The 25,946-nt window shown below is 33.4% G+C and overlaps 1 protein-coding gene across 5 annotated transcripts in view; it reads right to left on the reverse strand.

The window, feature by feature from the left end:
• The window catches only part of Usp25 (ubiquitin specific peptidase 25), a 126,143-nt gene that overhangs the window by 85,774 nt on the left and 14,423 nt on the right, over positions 1 to 25,946 (reverse strand). For 3 of the 5 annotated variants that reach the window (XM_063224724.1, XM_063224727.1, XM_063224729.1), the window contains exons 2-5: positions 17,553 to 17,630; positions 13,614 to 13,758; positions 9,700 to 9,783; positions 2,518 to 2,641 (exon numbers count right to left, since the gene is read on the reverse strand). In XM_063224724.1, the coding sequence (XP_063080794.1) occupies positions 2,518 to 2,641; positions 9,700 to 9,783; positions 13,614 to 13,758; positions 17,553 to 17,630 (431 nt within the window). The remainder of the gene's footprint in view (positions 1 to 2,517; positions 2,642 to 9,699; positions 9,784 to 13,613; positions 13,759 to 17,552; positions 17,631 to 25,946) is intronic. The other 2 variants (XM_063224725.1, XM_063224728.1) reach the window with 1 other exon arrangement.

Here is a 25,946-nt window from a genome sequence, read left to right on the forward strand (position 1 = left end):
TAGCATAGGATATGTTTCAAATTATTAAAACTCCCACTTTTCAAAAATGGCTGAACCATCATACCTTCTGAAAAGCAGTATATGAGGGATCTAGTTGTTTCTTAGGTGCTCTAATATTATCAGTATTTAATTTTAGATACTGGAATCGATACATAGTAGTATCACACAAAGGGAAGAAAATGTTAGCATATCAGATAGGAAAAGTTGGTGTTAGGAAATGGAAAAACAAAAAGTACATCTCCTTACTGTCAACTAGTCATATAGCAAAAACATGCCCCCCAGTCAGTCTGTAAGTTGCCCAGATAACAGTTCCTGTTACAGTTCCTGTAAATGTCTCCTAGAAACAGCTGGTCACTATGATGCATACTGTAAGAACTAAAGAAAGACAAGTACTCTGCTTCTATACTTCCTGCTTGCTTATCCCTAATTTCTTTCTTCAATTACATTTCATAGTATGCCACATAATAAAGCTTTTATCAAGACAGACTACATATACAACAGTGAGTCCGTGATATTGTAAATGGAGATGGAAAATTCCTATTGTCTAGTGACCTCTTACAGACATTCTAATGTGATGATACTGGTCTAAACTAACAGTCCTCTTAAACTGTAGTACATACAATTATGTATAGTATATCATATTTGATAGTAAAAAACAATGATAATGTTATATACATTATTTTTTCCCACTGGAACACTACTTGTATTTAAAAAAATGTTTAGTATAAAATGATATGAAATTTTATGTCAGCAACATATTTTGTTTTTATGAAGCATCAAGAGGCCACGTCAACTGGTTGATCTGTATCATTTAGATTTGTGTAACTATACTCTAAGATGCTCACAAAACAATGAAATTGCTTAATAAAGCATTTGTCAGTATGTGACTACAATAAACACACTGGTTTAATCAGAAAACATATGCTACATATAGAACTAGTGATATTAATCTAGTACATATCTTTGTGATTTTCCCATATATAAACAAACTTATACAAGCAAAAAATAAATTCACACAAATATACTTTTAAAAATAATATCTGAATCAATTTTGCAACCTCTTTTTTATAACAGATCATCTTACCCTCCTCAGATAGAGGAAAATTACTGTTTTTTTAAATCAAAAGTTAAGTACTGTAAGTTTTACTTAAAATATTTGTTCCAATCAATTTTTTTTTTAATATTAGGAATAGAACCCAGAGTTTTAAGCATGCTAAACAAGTACTCTATCACTGAGGTAGACCCCGGTAACGTTTTCTTTTTTTTTAAAATATGTTATGTAATTTGTATGATTTCTCAAATCCTTCAGGAGATAAGTCAAACTAAAATGTCCAAAGATAGTTCACAGACTTTTGGTTTTCATTTAAATTACTAACATTTAATATTAATTTCAATGAAAATGGAAGATCATGAATTTTATTGTATTTACACCTTTATATTAACGTTATACAAACTAAGTTTCAAAGTATCATTTAAAGATATTAATCAAGAACCACTAAGAAAAATACATTATGTGTCTTTGATAAACATAGCATTTTCAGACCTCTTGTACTATATAAAAATTTGGGGAGTTATTTCCAAAGAAATACATTATTGATATTCTGTTAAGGGAAAATATCTAAGAAAACTGGCACATCTCGGTACTAGTAAATGTGCTAGAGTAAAAAGAACAATAGACTTCCTAACACCCATACTAGCTATGTGATTTTGAAATATTATTTCACCTCCTCAAAGTGAAATTTCTTCTTTAGTAAAAAAGAGCTACCATTGCCTCCAAATAACTTAATTATAATTTAAAAGTGCTTTAAAAACAATACTGCTTCAGAATAAAAACAAATTTATTCCTTAGGAAAATCAAACTGTTTTAAACAAAAAAGTTTGGGTTATTAAATTGAAAAAGACAATCTATCCCAATCTTGGAACCCTGCTTATTTCTTTTGTGTGTGTGTTTGTCTGTGTGTGAGTTTATCTGTGTGTGTGTGTGTGTGTGTGTGTGTGTATGTAAATATACTATGAGACTGTAGATCAGAGGTTAGCAGTCTACAGCCCATGGGATATATCCAGCTGGCTGGCTTTTTTTGAAAACCAAGATTTATTGGAACACAGCCAAGATCATTAAATAATGTATTAGCAATGGCTGTTTTTGCACTATAATACTCAAGAAGTTGAAAAATATAATTAGAGAAATCATATGGCCAAAAAATAGAAACAAAAATATTTACTGCTGAATCTTTATAGAAAATGTCTGCTGACTTGTGCTACAAATTATTAAAGTTGAATTTGACATGTATTCAAAAGGAATTAAGAAAAATTTAAAAATTACCTAAAATCATAGAAATCTAATCTCAATAGCAAACAGAACTTTAAAAAAAATTGGTTACATAATACATAAAAACAATACAAAAGCATATTAATGGCTTATTTAGAACAAGTACATCTTATTGCCTCTAAAATTAAAGCCAGTTATTCCTATTATAAATAGTATCTATATCTGCTTTATTCAAATCATGTTTTTACCTGCTAATGGCTTGCTCCTCATCAGTTATTCCAGTCTCCCTGAATGCCCTGTTTGATTCCGCCAAACTCAAGGCAATTGCTCTCTGAAGATCATCTTTATCATCTCCAGTGAGATCAATCACATCTGAAAAGCAAAACTATCTTTTTCAAAATTAAAAGTCACACAAAATAAAAAGTAATTAAATATTATACCCAAGTAGACCCTCTGAAAGCAGTTCAGCACCAACTTAAATCTTCCTCTCATAGAAGGAACCTATCTAAAACAATGCAAATACATGTTTAATCAATTACACCTGCTTAATTTTATCCACAAACCTAAAACAGTAAGAGTAGAAATACTTTTAATTGCAAAAGGTTTTCAATATATTTGCCTCTTATTAAAAAGTAATAAGCAGAAATACTGCTAAAAAAATTTCTTTGTCAAGAAAAACTGAAATCACTAAAATCAAATTTACATTTATGCTCTATGAAGTTAATCCAATCACATATGCATTGCATCCTCTCCATACTACTGTTAGACACTATCTATAGTTACAGCTGAGTCTTCCACATTTGTGTCACAGAAATCGACTGTTGGGGGTGACGTGTATATGTATGTGTGTGCACACGTGTGCTTTAAAGTCTGGAAAAATGTCAAAATGTCAACAGTGGTTAACTCAGATGGAACAAGTTATAGAAAAAAGTGTAAAATAATTCTATAACATCTGATTTATTCATTAAATAGGAAATTCTTTTAATATGAAATGAGATTCTCATTTCACTAAAATGAAGTATATACATGAAAGATGCCAACCATTTCTCTGCTAACAAAAGACAGCTCTGATGCTAAAATACTCTTTTTCCATTGGTTAAAAGCTACAACTATTACCACCTTTTATAAAACCATCCTTAAACCCATTTTCCCAATGTTTGGTTAACTTATTTTAACAAAATATACCACAAAAATGCTCTCGTTATCATTTAAAAATGGTAAGAATCAATACGAGAAGAAAGAGAACAAGATATATCTGCTATTGTGTGGTTTTGTTTGGTAGGCTTTATATTTGCTTTGGGTATGTTTTGTGTTCAAATTGCTTATTTATATTTTAAACATGATTAAAATCTGTCTTTGCACTCAGAATTTTTTTTTTCTTTTTCCTTTTTATCGGTACCGGGGATCGAACTCACGACTGCCTGCTTGCAAGGCAGGCGCTTATGCCGCTGAGCTAAATCCCCAGCCCCCTGCACTCAGAATTTTATGAGAGAAATAAAAGAGAGAGTACTGGAGCGGCTCCCTTCATTCTAACATTGGGCAATAAGAATATGTATAGCCCATACAGATACATCTACATACATACTCTTATACGTATACACACATATATATTTATGCACGTGTACATATACACACACACCCCGAATGCTGATGCTGAGTGTCATCCAAGAAAAAAAGGCAGGCTTATAAAACATTACAGTGCATCCTTATTCACCTTATTCACTGGATCTGGCACACTGCAACTTCTGGCTCTTCCCCAAAACCAAAATGACCAATGAAAGGTAAATACAAGTAAAGAACGTTTGGGAAACCAAACAGTACAACTAAAGACATGAAAGAGAATTTCCAGAATTGTTTCAGAACACGGCATAACGAAAGAATAAGTGTGTTTGAAGTGAGGGGAAGTTTTTGAAGGGGATTAATGGCAATGCCATCGTTTAGCATTTTTTTTAACTTAAAACACTGATTTCCAATAATATCTCATAAATGCCAGAAAAAATATTACACAATGAGAAAAAAATAATGTAAGATGATGGTTTCAAAAGTCCATTTCTGTTGCTAGCTACACTTTTTTCCTCCAACTAATACCTTACAAAAGTATTAAAATACTATAAATAATTAGCCACAGGTATTTTTAAGATCGCTAAAGAAATTTAACAAAACTTCATGAAAGAACAGTAAGCAAGATTCCCAAATTCAGTTGAGTACAATGTAGGCACATCTATGAGACAAATCAACTGAAATGACAGAATACCTTAGACACATTGGTAAGCCAACATTTCATGTATCTGACCAGAAGACCCACATCCACCCAGACATAAGCAAAAATGGAAGTTTCGGTTCAATACTGATGAAGAGACTAGACAGGTATGAAATTCATCATAAAAATGACATATCTTGGTTTTTAAAGTGGCTAGAATTTGGATGCAGAGAGGAGAATAAAGGCAACAAGGAAATAAATTTGAAAATCAGAGAACAAGAGGTTTTAGATATACGGTCAACTAGCCTTTACATTTTATTCTCTCGTTGTTACAATGTGCTTTTTTTCAACTATACAAAATGGAAAGATTAAAAAAAGATAAAATTTAAATTGCATTAAATAGACACACTACCATGAGATTTGGAAGGCAGAAGCAAAGGGCCAGTCGTCACCCTTCTGCTTTTCTGACTGTTCCCTGCAGCATGACTTCAACAAGTATACAGTGTTACACAGTAGCACTCCAAGACCCAGTCCCCAGCTTGGAGTATGTCAGATGATAGAAGAGCAACCAGACGCAGCATTCCAATATCCAGGCAGAGCTCCAAGACAGTTTTCTAATCCTGGCTTGCAGTTCCCCAGGCTACAGCTACAGATGTAGCACATATCTACTGAAGGCTACCTTTCCTGACTGCAAAAGAGGGAATTGCTTCCCAGGCTGCTCAGTCCTGCAGTGATCTGGAAGGCATCTGAGAAAACTGAGCTGCTGAACCCAGCCTACAGTCCTTCCAGTGATTCTTAAAAGAACCTAGTCAACTTGTATTAAATTATTTTCCTGAAAATTCTAGAATGTTTAGCATTTCATGACTGACAAACCAAATGAGCTAGAGCAGAAACTCATTTACAAATAATAAGCTATATTCATAAATGTCTCTGATGTACCAATTGTAATTCAAGCAACAAAAAACAAGTTTTTCTAACCTGTTTCATAAATAATACAATTGAAGTCCTGAGAAATGTAGCATAACATCGTAAGGATACAGAATGGCACCTAGGCTTCAAAGTGAAGTCTTCTACCTCTTAAATCAAGGGGTCTTTCCTGCCTTACTACAGTTCTCAAAAGTATAGTCTTACTAATGTGGCGAGGGGTCTCTCATGAAACTTTTGAGAAGGGATAGGGAGTTCTATAGGTAAGAAAAATAATTAAACTCAAATATTATTCATTTCTTTGTGGATAGATTTGCACTGATAATGAAAAACAACAGTGGGTAAAACTACTACATCTTATCACATTCAAGGGAGCAGACCAAGCTGTGAGAATAATTCATCACATTACTACTTTGAAATAAGTCCCTTTTTTAAAGTCCTGTTTCTCTTAAGAATTTAAACTTGATAAAAGTATTTTACTAAATCTCTAATCTTCACACACACACACACACACACACATCACCCCTTATAAATTCTTTATGACAAAAACTATATAAAGTATTTCTGGCTTTACATGTAAAGTATACTGCTACTACAAAAAAAAAGGGTAGTGAAATGTTTGAGTTGCAAAGCTAAACTATTTTTATGGAATATTTTTAATTGAAAGAACAAATTACAAACTATTTAGATTTCATTAAGCTTATCACCTTAAGGGGGAAAAAAAGGAGAGTATTTGTGGACAATGATTAACAAAGAATTTTCCAGTTAACTCAGAACTTTAAAAAAACTTGTTTCAACCAGTATGAGCTTGATGTCTTCCTAATACTTAAAACTTTTCTGATGAGATCAGTGACTACATGGACAGATGTAATTGTTCTACATAGTAAACATTACTCCAACATTAGCTTGGAAAGAAATCTTTTCCAAGCCAACAATGAACAATGTTACAAAATCACAGGAATAGAAGATTCACTCTAAGAGGAAGACAATGTGTTTTAATGTTAAACAGTATGAAAAGGTCATTGGTATCACTTTAGAATCATTGATGTGACTTTGGATTCACCATTACAACTGCTCTTAAAGAAATTATGAGTCATCAGGGTTAACTGTGGTAACTAAACGTCAAGTTTAGCTACAGTATTCATAAGAGTATCCTTATTACATGAATGATTAGTTAAAACCTCTTCCTGTTCTAACTTTACATCTGTATTAAGACAGATTTCCTTCACATTCTCTAACCAAACAACTCATTGTAACAGAACACAAATCTTCAAAAGCGGATGAGATTCTTGCTCTTCTGTAATATGGCAGACACCAGATTTGTGAAAATGTGTAACAGGTACTCTTCTTGCTGATTTGTTTCAGAAAGTATACTTTACCAAAAAAAAAAAAAAAAAAAAAAAAAAAATACTTCAGCCAACATGTAACACTGATATTTTACATGAATATTCTTAGTTTTTTTGCAGCTTTAATTTCTAATATAGTAAAATTTTATATAAACCAAAGCTATGTATCATATCTTCAATAATTTTTATGACTGTAAAAGGGTCCCGAGATCAAGAAAATCACTTTGACATGCTTCTAAACACAATTGTTTAATAAAACAAATCATAACTCAAGATTGTGTTTGTTCTTTGGCTTATACAATGTAACAGAATTTGAACTGACAAAAGATAAAAAACTACATGCAAACATAATAGTCTCTTTTTTAAAGTCAAAATAAAAATCAGATTTAGCCACAACACATGCATAGCAATGATCACTGTGACAAAGAAAGAATATGGCAAGTAGTAACAGTAGCTCATTAGATAGAACATTCACTCTTCCTTTTGACCCACCTCCCAACATTTTCTACTATCTCACACGCAGCCAGCCAAATACAGTCATAGTACCTAGCTTGCTCTTTCATCATGGCAAATATATCAAATACTTAGTCTATACCAATATTAAAGTATAAAACTGCTTGTGCCTAGGATGATCCCACTCTAGGTACCCCAATCTATCTCACATCTGCAATATTCAAAGAATTAAACGTAACAGGCACACCTGTAACCCACTTGGAAATTTGAGACTACAATTCCTCATATAGAAAAATAATAGTATTAAATGCTAGAAAAGGTTTGGTGGAACCACAGATTGAATTATCAGTTCTTAGGACTTTTTCTGTAAACAATGGGAGAAGTCTATTCATTACTTGTAATTTCACTGTAATTATAATAATTTTCTCCACGATGTTCTCTTTACTCTATAAGGTAGCTTCTTTGCACAGTATTTTAAAATATGACAATCTTGAAAGATTATAACCTGCTGGCATGCCAAATTTAGATAATTAAGACCAGATATTAAGTAAAATCTTATTTCAAGAATGGCTCCCTTTTTCCTAGAATTAAAGGAAAAATGATTACATAAAACATGCAGTGAATTCTCAATTTCTTGGGGAAAGGAATATTGGGGAGCCAACCCAGGGCTTTGTACATGCTAAGCAATCTACCACTGGACTACATTTCCCAGTCCTCAATTCTCTTTGATTTATATAAAAGGAATGAAGAATTATTTGGCTTTAAACAATTTTAATTGGTAAAAATTATAAAAATTAAGCCGTTAGCTAGGCATAGATGCACTCTGTGGCTGAGGCACAACTTGCTTGAATGCTAGCAAGTTTGAGACCAGCCTGGGCTACAAAGTGAGCTCAAGACCAGCCTGAACTGCCTAGTGAGACCCTGCCTCAAAAAAACAAAAAAACAAAAAAAAAAAAGTAAGCCTTTGGAAAAATGCCAGTGCATTATGAAAATTCTTAGATCCATCCAAGGTAAGACTTAGTAATATACTTATTGTTTTTATAAATTCTGCCTCTAGTATTACTGGGAGGGTAATTTACTGGTACATATATGAACTGGTAGTTGGACATCACCATAAAAAAATTACAAAAGCACAGAAATGTACATTTTTAAGAGCATAAAAATTAATCTTTTAAAACAGATTTATTTACTATAAAGTCAGGAATATCACTACCAAAATATGATGTTCATCCTAATAACTCACCAAGAAATTACCAGTTAAGTAAAAACATATATCCCAACTACCAAACATGTTTCTCTCAACTCTAAAATAAATGTCGTCATGCATCTATCAATGAATTGCAATAATTCATAACCCAATTCACCTTCCCTTGAAAATACTACATAAATGACAAAATGTTTCCAAGTTAGTTCAAATTCAGCCCAAAATCTCACTGAACTACAATATAAAAAATTTTGATTAAAAAAAAAAAGTCTATCATTGTTGTCCTATATACATGAAAACAAGCCAAAGGGAAATTTAACAGGCCAAGTTTATATTTACCATGAGCGAAGATTTCCAGTCAATAAAGTGACATGAGCAGAAAGTACTTTGGGAAGTTAAAGAATGCTGAACAAGGGTTTGAAAAGGATGCAATAAAAATAAGTATCATGGCAAGAACAACTGAAAGAAAAAGTATGCATACAAAACCAGAACTGCAAACTGAACAGCTATTTGGGGAAATTAAAAATGAGTAAACCAACAAATCTGAGCCATAAGAGGATGAGGATATCCTTAAGAAGGTACATATGAACAAAAGGATGTCCAACAGATTGGGAATATGAAAACTGCCATTCTTAACCTCATACTCACCTTCAATCAGATTATGCCCTCACTATTTATCTTGAAACCATGTTTCAAAGCAAACGGAAAAATAATTCAGAAAATTGTGCTATTCAATATAGTTCACAACTAACAGAATGTACTTAGTCTGTATTACCTAATTACATCAAACCTATTATCAGTAACTTTAAGATCATGTAGCATCTCATTTTTAAGTTTAACCTTGACTACCAGTGGATCTCCAAAACAATTTTACAGATGAGAAATTTCTAAAGAAAGACATTTATCTTCTATGTTATTATTTTTCTCCCAGCTGAATTTACTTATTTAACAAACTGTGAATGAAAAAATATCAATGTTCAGTTAATAAAATCCTTAACTGTCTAATGGAACTAATTTACTCTCATTAAAGATGTGAAGACTAGAATGAAATTGGTTTATCACCTACTGCTTTAAATCATCAGTATTTGTCTGGCCAAGCAAAATAATCATAACCAGAGTTCTAGACAGAACCCAGGGTTTTCTCACTTTGAATTCAATCTTCCCAAATAATTCAAATTATTATAGAGAAAATACTGTATGACTTTAAATTTTTGAAGGGTCTACCACTTAACACTCAAATATAATAACTCCTCTAAAACTTAAGGAAAAATGTGTCATTACTTTCTGTTTCAAAATTACCTACCCAAAGCCCTCTTATCTTTTGATCCATACTTTGATTGCTCAATTGTAGCACATCTTGTTCTGGTAGACATATACTGTTTTTTTCCTGTTTTAAAAAAGTTCAAAACAATTTAATGATCATGAAATAAAAGGTAGTACTACTAGATTTCAAACTGGGCAAAAGCCTTGTGTTGTCATGCCTTTGACAGAGTATGCCAAGGCACAAACACTTCACAGGATTTTCCCTCTATTAACTACAACTATGATCATAAATACTTTGCACTGTGGCCTAGCCCCATTTTCATAAGAGTTTTTGACTATGAAACTCCAACTCAATTTTTTTTCTCAATGTAAGCTGGGAGAAGGCATTCATTTGTCAGCATTATCTAATCTGTCCTGGAGATCCAAGCAGTAAAATGTTGAATTTTAGAATTTAGAATTTTTGCTAACTTTATTGAAAATGATTTCAGCCTTCTCCCAAAATTTAACACAGTATTTTAATACAGGATGTTACCAAAATAATGTAAATACATTAGATACATTATTCTAAATTCCCTATTATGCAAAGTATAATCTTTCATTGAAACTTTTCTGTCAAAAATGAAAGGTAACTAAACAAGCACGTAATTATTCCAATTATTATTGGAAATGTAATTATTTTTCCAGAATTGAAAATATGCTCAAGTCAACTGACATAATTTACAACTACCTTTGATATATCAGGATACATACAAGTTCAATTTCCCCAAGTACAAAATTTGACTTTCAGGAAATACTAATTTAAAAACTATTTCTGGTCACCAAAAAAAAAGTCTATATTCCTTTTAAAAGACAGTCAATTGTCTATATTCCTTTTAAAAGACAGTCAATTGTTAGTAGTTCTTTTATATGTTATAGCAACAAAGACCAAACTTTGGGAAGGCTGCAGCAGGAGGATCTCAAGCCTAAAAGCAGTTTGGACAACTCAGTAACCACCTGTCTCAAAAATTTAAAAATTTAAAGGGCTGAGGGTGCAACTCAATGTGAGGGCCTAAATTCAAAAATACAAAAAGAAAACAAAGAAATACAAAAAAGCATACATATTAAAATTTTTACTTAAAAATATAAAAGTTAGGGGCTAGGGATTTAGCTCAGCGGCATAAGCACCTGCCTTGCAAGCATGTGGTCGTGAGTTCAATCCCTGGTACCAGTAAAAAAACAAACAAATAATAATAATAATAATAATAATAATAATAATAATATTTATTTATATATATTATTAAATATATATATATATATATATATATATATATATATAAAAGTTTTATCAGGACTACAGATGACATGTTTAAAGTTAAAATGACTGTTCATTTTTAGGCTTTACTTGTAAGAGATTTTATGTTTAGAAAAATAAAGAAAAAACAATTGGCCAAAAATAAAAGTATGTCATGTTTGAAAGAATTAGGTTACACCGTCATAATTTTGAAAGGACAATGTATTTCACATAACACTGAAAAAAAGTGCTCCGCAAATTTTTGTTTTGTTTTGTTTTAATCTGCAACAATCCCTTGAAAACTTCCTCACAATCTGATCATTCATTTTCCACAGCTTTGTTCAGCACTTTAGCTTTTCAGCAGAGGCCTACATTAAAATACATACTCATTAATTTTCTGTCTTTTCAAACCAGTCTTTTAAGAGTTAAAAATAAGCTAAAAAACTTCACTTCTCTAAAACAAATACACAGCTAATTCAAGAAAATATTTTTTAAAATATCTGATGAATCTATGACATCTCTACACTGTGAATTGTAAAACATTTAATACAATATATAACACTTCTAAATCTAGCTAATCAAGACTATTTCATAAAAACAACCACACGTCTTAAAACTTTTTAAAACATGCTACAAATGCATTAAAAAGGAAAATACTGTTACACTATCAGCTATTTTTCTTCTGGTCTGATTCTATAATAACACAACATTACATTAAATGGCTTCCAGCCTGCTTCGCAATCAATTAATTTTATGGACACTATCCCAGTAAACAACCTAGTAAGAAAAATAACACTTTATCACTAAACAAACCAAAACAGCAAGCAATTTACTCAATATGGTCACCAGGATAGAAATTTTGATTCTCTACTTTTTATTTCAGTAGAAAATAAAATCAGTGAATATTTAAGATACATAAAAAAATTTAATTAAGAGCAAATAAGACCCATGCCTTCTGAAATTGAGTTGCCTCTTCTTAAAGTTACCTATCCCAATTTATTTTTCCCTCTATGTTTTCACTATTCCTCAACAGAGGTCTGAAATGGTTTTAACACTCGACTTAAGCAGTATTTTCTCTGTCACACAGCAAACAAAGACACATTTTCCCTTTTATGACAGCCTTATAATTCTAATTATCCTCTCTGTCACAGACTACACCATCCCACAAAGAATACTTATTTCAAACTACACTTATAAAATCTTTTTATCTCAACTAGAACACAAAACTGTGTTAAACTGTTCACTGTATCCAGTTGGTTTTCAGTCAAATTATCTTTTTTCTTCTTTTATTACCTATTTCTTGAGATATTATTCTTAAATACTAAATCTTACACTATTTTACTAACTTTTTCCAACAAATTTTTCTATCTCATTCCTTTCATCTTCAAAGAGACTTTCTACACATATTATCAAAAATAATTCAACCAATATTTTTTGAGCACCAACAATGTTCAAGCAAGTAACTTCAAACTAATAATTTGTCTTAGAGGCACACCTCTAGAAAAATAGTTGGTCCAATCAAGAAACCAGAGAAAACAAGGAGGCAGATCCTGAACTAACTCTTCGAAGACCAGAATAAATTCTGCTAAGAAGAGAAAGGTTAGAAGGGATTCCTGACAGACCAGCAAGTATATGACAACTTCAAATCAGTCTGTACTATTATTACGGTGCAGAATGGGAAGAGAAAACAGCAGAAAATGAGGCTAGAGATATAGATGAGGTCAAGCCACAGTTTGTCTTGAACCTGGATATAAGCAACGGAGGCTGTCTCACGTATGCAAAATTTCTGTTACCTAGTACCTATGTTCTCGATTGCGGGAGGCAGAAGTGAATGGGCTTTTGGATTCTCAATTATGACAAGGTATATGAACAATATCAAAAATTCTTTTGCAATACACGTTAAAAATCAAACTGCTCAAATTCCTAATGCTTATATGCTATCTTTTCTTGAGGGAGAGGAGAACATGAGCCCTGGGCTTTGTGCTGGCAAAACACATACTTTACCACTGAGCTACGTCCTTGGCCCAACAGTATAGTTATTAAAAACTATGATAATATATGGAAGTTAACTGAGTATAGTATTAAAAACTCTTACTATATAAGGACAAAGTATTCACATTATGAAAAAAACCTACAGTCCCACATAAAATCTTCCATACATATGTATGTCCATATATATCTCTAAAATATATCTCTTCCAAGTTTTAATTTGTAGGTTTTTTTTTTTCTTTTTGGAGAAACAGGGATTTTGTTACATGGCAATAATTCTTTTACCCAAAACTTTATTTGAAAGAGGGGAAAAGAGAAATTTCACTAAATGGTAAACCACATTAACAAATAATGAGGCCTCTAGCAGCATTTAAAAGTCATAAAACAAATGATTGTGCCCACTTAAAATTCCAGACACTTTTTATATTTGTAACACCTGTTAGTTACTCTGAATTTCAAAGCAACGAATACTATTATGAAATTCTCATCAAAGGATATAAAACTTAAGAAAAATCTTTTACCTTGAATTTGGAATTAGAGCACTAACACAGTAAAAATATGCTACTTCAATCACATTAAAAAGAAAGCTAAATTTGATTGTCACTGTTTTCCATCTCTGCTTAAGCAAAATATATTATTAATAAAACTTTTTAGTACATTTCTACTAAAATGTTAAGAAAAAAAAGAAAACTTACTTGTATCTGCTTGGCTCCCCACACTGATATATCTATCATTGCCAGGAAGAGCTGTTTGGTAGTAAGTTGTCTCCTCCTGTTGAGGGCTCTTGGCATTCTTTGCAGTAAGAAAAGCCACCGCTAATTCCAAGTTTCCATTACTATCCTTCAAATATCAAGACAGGAACAGCCAATGTTTCAGAATAATTTATACATTTTCACGAAGTTTATGCAACTTTCTTCATAATAACTAATATTGTATAACAAAATCACTTTGACTTGAAGTTATTCTACACGTGACTAACTGGAGAATATAAATTCATCACATACAAAGTATTTTATCTTAATAGTAATTCATTTATTAAGTGAAACTACTAATTAATGTAACATTCAATTGTCTCAATTTCTTAGTCTTCCATCCACTTAGCAATCACAAACATACTTTTTGAAAATGAGTAAACTAAAGTTTTTTCTGGAACTTGGCATGGTAAGGGTAAAAAGTGAGTATCTAATATAGTACCTTTTCAAACAAAGATAGCAAAAATAGTTATATTTGGATGCATATCTAAGGGAAAATTAAGTAGAATGTCAAAGCCTAAAACGAAGAAAACAGCAAAAGATATTGAAGCTTACTGATAGAACAAAGACACAGAGAGCACCTAGCTAGAAATATTGTACAGAATACTATCAAAAAGAAAATCCTGGGTCGGGGTTTAGCTCAGTGGTACAAGGGCCTGCCTGGCAAGTGTGACGTCATAAGTTTGATCCCCAGTACCCATTAAAAAAAAAAAAAAGAAGAAGAAGAAGAAGAAAATCCTACAATTTATAAAAAAACTTTTACTTACTTTCTCATTAAAAGCAGTTGGACAAATTATTCCAACATTCATTATGAAGGAATGCTACTAGGGTAACTAAGAACTGTTAAAGCAGGAAAATAATGAGACTTCTCCATTTGTAAATTTACACTGTCTTCATGATTAATGACAAGTAAAATATAACACTAGCTCAAAGACAACTAGCTGAAACAACACAAGAAACCCAGATATTAATAATAATCCCTCTATAATAGAAGGCCAGCACATGAAAGGCCCTAAGAAGCTCAGCACACACACAATGTGCAAGGGTGGAGCAAAGGGTTTTGCACAGGTGTGCCACGGTATGGTTTACATTTTCAAAAATTTATTTTGGCTGTATGTTAAGAATAGACACATTTGGCTTTTGTTGTTTTTAATAGTTTGTTTGCTTCCTGATTTTTCTATTCTTTTCTCTTTAATATTAAAAACAATTTTTTTAAAGAATAGAAAACTAAAGAAAAAGGAAACAACCAGAGATTAAACTACTGCACAATATTAAATGTGGAACCTGATAGGAGGATCAGGATGTTTCAAAATTTGAAGACTAAGTAACTATAAGAATGGAGTCCCCAAAACCTATTCCAACACTAATTATAGCAACAGTGAGTAAAGGATAGTTAACAGTACAGTCTGAAAAGTATCACTGCTTTAAATTGTTACCTTCATGACCATTAGCACTCAAAACATGCATGATACTGTTTGGATCTATAATGTTCCCCACAGATCCTGTCCTACCAGCTTTACGGCCAGCCAGTAAATTTTCGGACATCAGTGGATCTTTTGGGTACTAACTTCACTGGGGTTATTAATCCTATGACAAATTTATAGTCTGATGTCATTACAAAGAAGAGATGCAAATTTAGGAGGTGGAACCTAATTAAAAGAAATAGCTAACGAGCATGTCCACCTGTCTCCATCTGTCTGTCTGTCTGTCTGCCTCTCTTCCCTATCCTGTTTCTCACTAGCTGTCATGAAGTGAACAGGTTTCCTCCATCATCTAGCTTCAGACATGGTTTTTCTACCTTGCCACAATGTCTAAAAGCAATGGGATCAGTTTACCATGGACTCCTCCAACCATAAGCCAAAATAAATTCAGCCAATAACAGTGGCACATGCCTGTGATGCCAGCACTCTGGGAGGCTAAGGCAAAAGAACAGCAACTTTGAGGCCTATCACTGTAGTGACTTTGTGAGGCTCTGTCTCGAAGTAAAAGATAAAGGTCTGGAGATGTAGCTGGGTTAATCCCCAACACCACAAATTAACCATTCCACCATTAATTTTTTTTTCTCAAGTATTTTATTCCAGCCACAGAAAGCTAACAAAATGGGCTTAAAATATTTTTAGGCAAGTAAACTAATCACAACATAAATTACAATGATGATGGATAATATTTATTGAGTATTCACTGTGTGCCAAGAATTGTGCTATTTTTCATAACTATTTCATGCAATAAAAAATACAGTAAGAACTTCACAACTTGAAAGTGGTTTACTTTGTTAAGTTAAAAAATAAATTCCCAAACTGAAAGTGTTGAAATAAATTAGAGAGACACTGTGGTTTATAAAAGTAAATATTTTTTCTGAACATTATTAAAAGAATAAACTCTTAATAATATATAATACAAATTGATAATGAGTAACACAGTTTAAGCATATTGCTTTCCCCCAAGCACAAGTGAAACAGAAGTTTGGGAAAAACACAACTATCAATGTTCACACAACTGAAATCAAAGGAAATGTGGACATGACTTAATTTCATCCATACTTCTCAAGTTTAAAAAAAAAAAAAGAGTTCTCCAAATATACCCTGGCAAAGTGACAGGCTACAACCTCATATTTTATGATATACAGGGAAACGCACTTTCTGAAAACGGACACAGAATAATTTAGTCATGATGTTTATCAGAATCAAGGGTGAACAATCATCAAAATATCATCATTATAAAAGTTGAGCTGCAATACTTCTGTTTCTTCTCCAGTGGTTTTATAATTACTACATTAATGCCCTAGATAGTACCACTTTATCATCTTCCTTATGGGAAAGTACCACTTTATCATCTTCCTTATGGGAAAGTAAAGGTAGAACAAAACTTCTCGTAGAAGAGAGGGACAGAAAGTTAGTACAGTGCCTGGACCTGGCTGTTGAGATTTCTACTCCAGCTGCAACACATACCGGCTGTGTGACCTTGGCAAAATTTAACCTGTTTCCCCATTTTCAAAAGGGGGGTTAAAAATAGTATTTATCTCACAGACTTATGATGATGATGATGTTAGTCACTTAAAACAGTCTCCAGTATTAACTGTTTTATAAATACTAGATATTATCGTTATGATGATTCTGATTATAGTCATCTAAAAGATAAATTATTTCTACAAAGAACCTTTGATTCAGAATCAGGAACTACATAATTAACTTTGTCTCATGAATTAGGTTGCAAAAGACAAAGACCACATAAGACCACAATGTCAAATATGCTACAGTGCTTTTAGCCTTTAATAGCAATATACAAATAGGTTTATAATGTAGGTCTGCTGAACATCTTGCATTCATTTGATCTTTTTCACTGTGAATTATCCATATCATTTGACTCATCTTGGCAAGTGTGTGCAAATGCAGTGTATCTAAATTAAAATCAAATTGAAGCACTTTATTTTTTACACATATCACTAAAGTTTAAAGTTGAACATTCTTAAGATGTAATTTTGCTTTTATTTCTTCTTCAAAGGAAAAGTAAGTTCATCACTCTGTAGTTTTTCTACATTTCCCTTCTCTTCCATCTCCTTCTCTAACCACTTTAGTTGTAACTTCATTTTAAAATCTAAAATCATGGCTTCTGAGTAAAAGCATTCATTAGCATTAAGATTCACATTCTATAATTTTGTGAGAAAAGTATGAGGAAGGTGTATTTTCCTAGGCATCACAGACCACTGAAAGATGACATGTTTCAAATCGTAGCATCTTAAAGGAGGTTCTCACTTGAGAGAAGTCCATTCATCTATCCCTACTAACACCAGATGATACACTTTTTAAAAAACTAAACTTTCAAATATGGCACACATGAAAAAAAGCCTATTCCACAAACTATGTCATAAAACAAAGGGCATACCTTCAAGGCTTGCTGCAATATCTGGGTGTCATTAATCCCAGTAATTTCTCTCAGTTGATTCAAAAATGTTTGCTGGTGCTAGAGGAAAGGAAAAACCAAGTCATTATACTATGAACTTTGAAAATATACAAGAATAGCTGAAATTCTACACTATCACCAAGAAGTCATTCTAAATTAACAGTGTATAATTGTTCTTCACTTTCATTTCTATCTGCAAAAGGAAAAGGAATAAAGTATATGTTCATGAACCCATAGGGGAACACTTGGGATGTTAAAAAGAGGTGGTTCAACAGCCCATGCACTAGGAAGGTAGTTACATGAGAATCCTAAAATCTAAGGGGAAAAAAAAGATCATTTTATTCTTCAATTTAACTTAGATACTTCATGACCTCCTCTTCTAAACACTTTGTGCAAGTTCTAGAAAGGGTAAGGGAAGGGCACAGAACAAACTATGTCTGCGTAATGAATCTGCCATCTGTATCAGATCCCACCTACAGCTTCCACTTAATGCTTCACTGAGCAAAACCACAGTGTATGGCACTCACAGCTGCAAAGCAGGTCAGCTAAGCAATACCCTGCCTCAAAAATGAAATCAAAGTTTTGTCAAAAACAAAAGAATGTATACTGGATAGGCACTAGCAGTATTTACCATCTCAACTAAAAACTTCATTGCCATAAAAATCTTACTGAAGACCTGAAATAGCCAAAATCATCCAATAACAATATATAACAAATACATAAACAGTCATATAAAATGCCAGAAAGTATCAAAACCATAGAATGAAGGAATAAAACTGCCAAATTTACAGAGCTAAAACAGGAAAAACAAAATTCTCTTTTAATCTATCAACTTTTCAACTTTCATTCAGAAAACTATCAAAAACAAGAGAATCAATTAAGTTAGGTAATACCAAAATTATGAATTAAACACATAAAGTACTGCAGAAATTCTTTTTATCTGATTCAATGTTTTCATTTAACCAATATGACATTCTTTAAAAAACTTCACAAAATATGTTGGCAATCTCACTGCTACCAGTAAACCAAACACCACTCTTAAAATATTACCTTTCAACTTCTAATAATACAATCATGGGTCTAAGGGAAAGAACTGCACACTCTCAGGAATGCATTCATTTGTGCAAATGTTGATAACTATAATATGTATAATGCTGTAAAACTGGACACAATGCGCCTGTTTTTTTCCAGTATGGAAGGAGTTCTCAAACTAATGTGCATAAGAATGACCAGGTAAGTTTGTTTAATAATATAGATTCTCATGTCCTACCTACAGAGACAGTGGTAAGTATAGTATCTCAGTTTAGACAGATAAAGCTAGAAAATATTTGAATTAACCAAAGGAGCTACATTTCAAATGAATATATAATCAATAAAGAATTAAACAAAATCATAGAAGTTGAACTGGTAGAATACAAAATAATGAAGGAATATATGAACACATTTACAAGACAAAATACACACATGGCTATGAAGCCAGTAAAAGTGAACAGACTGCACTGCATACATTAGACTCCAACTTCTTCTACTGCCCCATCACCATTTCCTGTGGTATTGAAAATGGGCTTTGATCAATGGCATGTGAAAGAATACCATGTAAGCAGGCATGAAATGTACTTGCAGCATGCTCAGGATTGCTCTTTTGAATTTTAGTAACATCCATGTAAAGAAGCAAGGTTTTTGAAATAATATAGTTGCATAGAATTTTATTTTTTACTATCCAGTTAGCCAGATAATCTAGGAAAAAATATAGCTATATCTCTAGCATGGGTTATTTTCACAAATTTTTCGTGAAAACGACATAGTAAGGAGAAGAGATTGGGAAAGGGGAAGAAATCTGGGTGGTACATTTTCTGAACTCTAGAGTCAGTGAAGAATGAAAACTCATTGCAAAAATCCACTGTTACATTAATATAAAATGTTTAGATAATGTTATAAGAAAACTAAAGCACCACTGACTAAAGCAGGAAAAATTTTTGTGTTAGCAAATGGTTAAGGTTAGGGTTATAGTCAAGGCATAAATCACTGATTGGCTCCAACTGAATTTCCAAATATAAATGAAATTTGGTTTTAGTGCAAAGGAAGCCAAAAGTTTCCATCCTTGGAGAAAAGTAAGAGCAACTCTTAGAATAACTTCTAAAAGGAAGTCTTCAAATTTTCTAAGAACACAGAAAAAAAAAAAAAATCCCAAACTTCTTAAACTTTAGGATTATGAGCACTAAAGCCCTGAAGCACTAACTGATAGCAATTAATTCTGTCACAGACTGGATCTGAAATGTCCTAAAAAGAAGACAGGGATCTCCACTCACACTACTGTGTAGGGCCTTGATACTCAAATCGAAGAAAAAGAATTTCAGTATGTATCAGCATGAGGAATGAGCAGATTTATTTATCAAGTAAAACAGAAAGTAAAGAGGAACAGAAAAAGTCCTCCAGGTTGAGAGTTACTACAGTTAACCCACTCTGATGCAGAGGTTTAGACTGGGCTCCTTACAAAAGAAAACAGGCCAATATTTAAGGATTTATCAAGATGAGCCAGAGTCCAGTCAATTACATAATTCTAGTTTAGAAGGTATGGAAAGAATCTTTGCAGTTTGAGGAGCAATTCAGCACCCACAAGATCACTAATCTTTCCTGGATGGGTGGGGAGGACACCAGCCAGGTTTCCAACATAGAGCAACTGCTACTGCTTGTGGGCTTTTTCTGGAATACGAGGAGACTGTAGATTTGGAGGCCTCCAGTATCGCTTGGAGAAACGGGTACAGAACTGGATTTGTAAAAGCTGGCAATTTGGTTTCACTGAAAATCCTGAAAAATCACTTTCTCTAGTGTCCTCAGTGCCCAAAGAGGGTAGGTGAATTCAGAGCCGATGAATGTTAATCATTATCACAGCTATGTGCAGTACTGAACAGGAATGTAAGAACTGTAAAGTACCAAAGGAAATAACAACAAGAAAAAAAGTATATTGTGTCCTCTCTACCCAATTTACTATTGTGCCCTTATCTACCCAACCTTAATCTACTGCCAAGACGACCAACTATACATATATTTGTTTTATACTTTGTGCACCTCCTTGAAACTGCTCTAGTTTGCATTCTTATTCTGCAAGGAAAATCCGTAAAATTCTCAGAGAATTTCAAACACATACTCCATCCTTTGTGAGGGCAAAAGCAAATTTCCCCTGTGTCCTCTGTCAGTTTCATGGAATTAACTGACAAAGTAAGATTAAACCCAGAGAAAAGATGTACTAATTCATTAACTAGTAAAAAGGAGGGAGGAAAAAACTCACAGCTCGGGGAGAAGATACAGAAATGTGATCACCCTCTACCCCAACATGATTTAGAAATGTTCTACTCTTTTTTTCTATAGGGTAGCGGGAGAATCGGGAACATCAGGTAAACAATAAATGATTTATCAGGGAATTCACTGGATTGAAAGTACATATTATAGCCTGAAACAAACTCTGGACCCCACAACACACCATGATTGATAAACGGTTCTCTATAAGTCTAAAATGGAAGACCTTGTGCCAGGCATGGTGGGGCACTCCTGTCATCCCAGCACTCATGAGGCCGAGGCAAGAGGATTGTTGCAATTCAAGACCAGCCTGGGCTACAAAGTGAGCTCAAGACCAGCCTGAACTGCATAGTGAGACCTGGTAATAATAATAATAGTAGTAGTAGTAATATAAAATGCAAGACACTCATATGTGATAAGTGGTCCCACTTAGGTCGACAAATTATCAGTCTCCTCTTATTAACAAGATTTAAAGAAAACTATCTTTAAAAGTCTCAAGAAAATTGTCCTCTTCTCATAGCTTGAGAAAGGTAAATACGGGAACTTTATAGAAAACCTCTACCTGTGTCAGGTGGAGGTGAAAAAAGGGAAGGTTAGAGGGAACTGCACTCTGAGGCAAGTAGCTTCTCAGGTGTCCCAGCATGCCAATGCACCAGTCTTAGGAGTTTCATTTTCTCAGCCCAAAAATCTTCTTTGGTACAACCGGGACTACTAGTACCACTCCCCCTCCATTCACTTGAATCCAGGCAATGTCCCAAGCAAACCCCCACACACATACTCAGCTCATGTCAAGCACGCTCTGAAAATCCCAGTGGGAGGCGCACTGGGCCCAGTGTACATTTCAAATCATCGAGTCCATTCCAAACCCACATCATTTTTTCCTTTCCATCCATGCCATTCTCCTTTCTGCTGCATGTGTGCTGCTGCTCCCAGAGTATCTTCCCCTTTAACTTCAATATACTTAGCTGCTTTTCCCTGACCCGGTACATAACATCCAATTCTTTGTTTACCCACTAGAACATGGAAACTGGTCCCTGGACTATATTACCCACTGTATCAATTATACAAAAAGAAATAATAATCATCTTTCTTCACAGTTATGAAGAAAACCCAATCTCCTGAGGTTTTTCCTAATCTGTAATGTTAAACTTTTATTTTCCTTCAAATATTAACATTCTATGATTTCTATGAGAAATTTTCCCATAGGGTAATACTCAATCCTCTCCACAATTTAAAGGACTCTCTAAATAATAAAGAGTCCTCTGCATTCTAGGATCTCTATCTTTATTTCTTGCCCTATTTTGTACTTCTTTCTCCTGTTTTTTCATTTTTTGTTTTTGTTTTCGCTTTGCTTTACTTTGTTTTGTTTCGTTTGCTGGTGGACCTAAGATAGAACCCACACCCTTTATACTCAGGTATAACATTCTTTAATTTTTTTTTTTTTTTTTTTTCTGAGATAGGGTTTTGCTGAATCACTAAGTTGCCTAGCTGGGCTTGAACTTGCAATTTTCCTGCCTTAGCCTACCAGAATGCTGATATTACAAACATGTGGCAACACTCTTAGCCCCTTGAACTTTTATTCAGGGGCCAAAAATTATCACTCTTCTTCCTAATACAAAGGTTACTCTATATATTCGTGTGCCCTATATACAGGTTAGAGGTTTCCTTGGAACTTTTCAAGTATATTGCAATAATGTAACATCATCATATAGTTAACCACCAAATAATAAAATTCAAAAAAAGGTAAGGATTATTTCATTCACTATTTGTGGCACCTCATACAGTGCCTGGCACAGAGTGAATTTAGTCAATATCAGCTGAATAAATGAATATAGCGGGTTTACAGCGAGGAACTTGAGTAAGACACATCACAAGGCTTGACCTAACTTAAAGGAAAAAGGCACTTACTAAAAGTCACTGCCCTTGAGAATAGTAAGTATAGATAAATCAGACCAACTAACTAGTAAGTAAATTGTCTCTTTTAGATTCAGAAAGCATACACAGATGAGGTATATTTACTAAGCAAATACTCTATACTTTCCCATATTTTAGCTAGAATTTCATAGAATATTTTACTTTCTAATTCTGGCACTATTGTTGAAATTCTTTATTGTAGAAGTTTAAAAAGTAAACTGAAGCACAATGAATTTTAAAACATTTACGTGAAGAAACTACAATTCACAGAATCAGAAAACCCCAACTCAGAAGTGATCTAGTAGCTCTATCCAAAGGAACATAGGGGAAAGATATTTACAGGACAAACACAGAAATAAAGCAAAGAAAGTATTATTTGGGGGGGGGGGGGAGACCAGAGATGGAATTCACGAACTCGCGCTTGCCAGACAGGTGCTTATGCCACTGAGCTAAATCCATGGCCCTCAAACGCCATGATTATGTAATAGCCTTATTTCAGTGATGGCAAACTCAACAGCAAGCATACCACAGCTGGCTGTCACTGAAGCTCTAAAAAAATTTCTCATTTCTGTACTCTGTTGGAAGGTTCCTTTTTAAATTTGTCCTTATAAAAAATAGCTTCATTCTGTTTTTAATTCAGCCACTGTAAGAAACAGATCAAGTTCCTTTCACTTCACAGGTGAAAGCTATTGAGCTTTGCCTGCTCGGGGATTCTTTAGGCCTGACTTCCAGTTTTCATTTAATACAAAAATCCATATAGAAACATCATGAATGGTTCAGGCATGCTTTATTTCCTTTTACTACAAAATGAAAATATTTGTCTTGAAATAAATTAGACACATAAATGTAAAGGCTTAGTAACGCTAGAAACTTTAAATTTAAGAATTTTCTTCCCAACCTTTTTTATTGAAAACCAGAGCTATAATGAATATTAAGCCTTTGTATAATCCAGAAAATAAAGACACTTTAAAAAGTAATGAACTCAAAAAATTAAAAGCCCCTGAAATAAAAAACCCAACAAAATAAGCAACTGAATAAATACTTCTAAGAGGAAGATTATGAATGGTCAATAAATACAAGAAAAAAAAGTTCATTAACTCTGACCATTAGAGAAATGAGAATTAAAACAACACTGAGTTTCTATTTTACTTCACAAAGACTAGCTATTATCAAGAATTCAAGTAACAACAAAGACTGACAAGACTGCTGGGGAAAAAAGGACCCATCTACATTGTCGGTAGGAATATAAACTAGTACAATCACACTGGAAATCAGGAAGGACAATCCTTAAAAAATTAAAACTGGAAATTCCATTTGACCCAGCTATTCCCTTTCCTAGTAGCTTCCTGAAAGAGCTAAAGACACAACATTACAGTGATATATGCAAAACCATGTTTACAGCAGCACAAGTCCTGATAGCCACATCATGGAAGTAGATATATGGCCATCAATCAATGAACAGATTTTAAAATTGTGGTATTTATATATAATGGAATACTATCTTGCCATAAATGAGTCATTTGTAGGAAAACTGATGTACCTGAGACCATAATGTTAACAGAAATAAGCTTAAATTTTGCATGATTTCTCTAAAACAAGAAACTCAAAATAACATATAAACAGCAAAGTTAAAGATACATATTAGGGAATAAGGAGGCATATCTTTTGCCAAGGGGAAGGGGGAAAAGATGGAGGGATGGGGGAAGGAGCAGAGGGGATGAGTATAAAATAACTAAGACTTGTTATGTACATTACTAACTCTACATAAAGAGTATAATAATATACCAAAAACACGTACCAAAAAAACTGAAAAAGAAAGAAAAGGAAAGGAGTTAATTTACAGGAAGGTGCTAGTAAAAGCAATAGATATAGTTGATCCTAGGTAAGTGTTGGTTTCCATCCTTCCTCAGGAGAGTTCTTATCCAGGTCGCCAAACTCCAACTTTCTCTGCATTGTATCTATAGCACTCAAAAAATTTTCCATCCCTTTTAACTGGCAGATAAAAGAAATGAAACATAATATAAATGTAATACTCCCCCAAAACACTGTTCATTAAATACATTTTGGGGCCAAATAAGAACCTTCACATAAAGAAACCACATTTCTACAGAATAGACATTTTCAGTTTCAAAAATCCAATTGGTAAATTCTTTTGAAGCACAACTTATATTTAAATGAGAGTATGTTCACTATGGAAAACATGTAGGCGATTAAACTTTCTGGAAATCAAATCGTATCTCTGAATTACCATATGCATAATCTGAATGAACTTTACTTCACTTGCTCTTGATGTAATTAGATTCCTGACACAGGTTTTACTTGTCCAATTAATCTTTATCTCTACTTTGTACTTAAATTCTCATAATTAATTTGCAGGCCAAAAATAAGCTTTCTTACACCAATGAAATAAAATGTTTTGCTCAGAACAGAACTCAAACTAAAATGCTGCATAAGTTTTAGCAGCTGTATGTCATGAAGAATTCCTTGAAGCAAATACTGTTCGAGGTTTGTTATGGTTGATACATTGTATCAACTTGACAAGTTCAGGAGTTTAACCAAGCAACTCAATAGGGAGCCAGAGTCCTCCTTTGTAAAATACACGGAACCACGGCACCACCAAACAGCCTGCTTCCATTACAAGAAAAACGAGGCTGGCTTCCCCTTTTGCTCTAGTTGCTTTGCTGTCTCCTGCTGCTTCAAGTGTTGCCCTAGTGCCATGCCGCTCTGCCTTGGAGCCAGCTGGTTATGATTTGAGACCTCCAAAAACAGAGCTAAATAAACCTTTCCTTCCTTAATTTTGGGTGCTGGGTATTTTGTCTCAGCAACAAGAAAAAAGTGAGACCACGTTATATTTAGTTACATACTTTACTGATACCAGAAACTCCATCTCTCTAGATATAATACAAGGTATGTAACAAAATGTTCTCATCACACCCCTTAAGAGCTGTTGGCAGTAAAATCCCAGCATGAGATACCTCAGTAAACTATTCCTATCCAGTGGGTTATATTACAGCTTCTCCAAAAAGAATGAAAACAGAGACACTTGGGGCTTCTCGACATCCTCAACTAAGTCTGTTCCTTCCTTCTTTCTATCTTAGGGGTTCTCTTTATCTTTTAGCAGCCAGTCACCTGCTACAGTCAGTATTTCTTTATATTAAGCATTAC

Source organism: Cavia porcellus, unplaced genomic scaffold (genome assembly GCF_034190915.1).
Source record: "Cavia porcellus strain 051 isolate PalLab524CR breed Dunkin Hartley unplaced genomic scaffold, mCavPor4.1 scaffold_15, whole genome shotgun sequence".
NCBI lineage: Eukaryota > Metazoa > Chordata > Mammalia > Rodentia > Caviidae > Cavia > Cavia porcellus.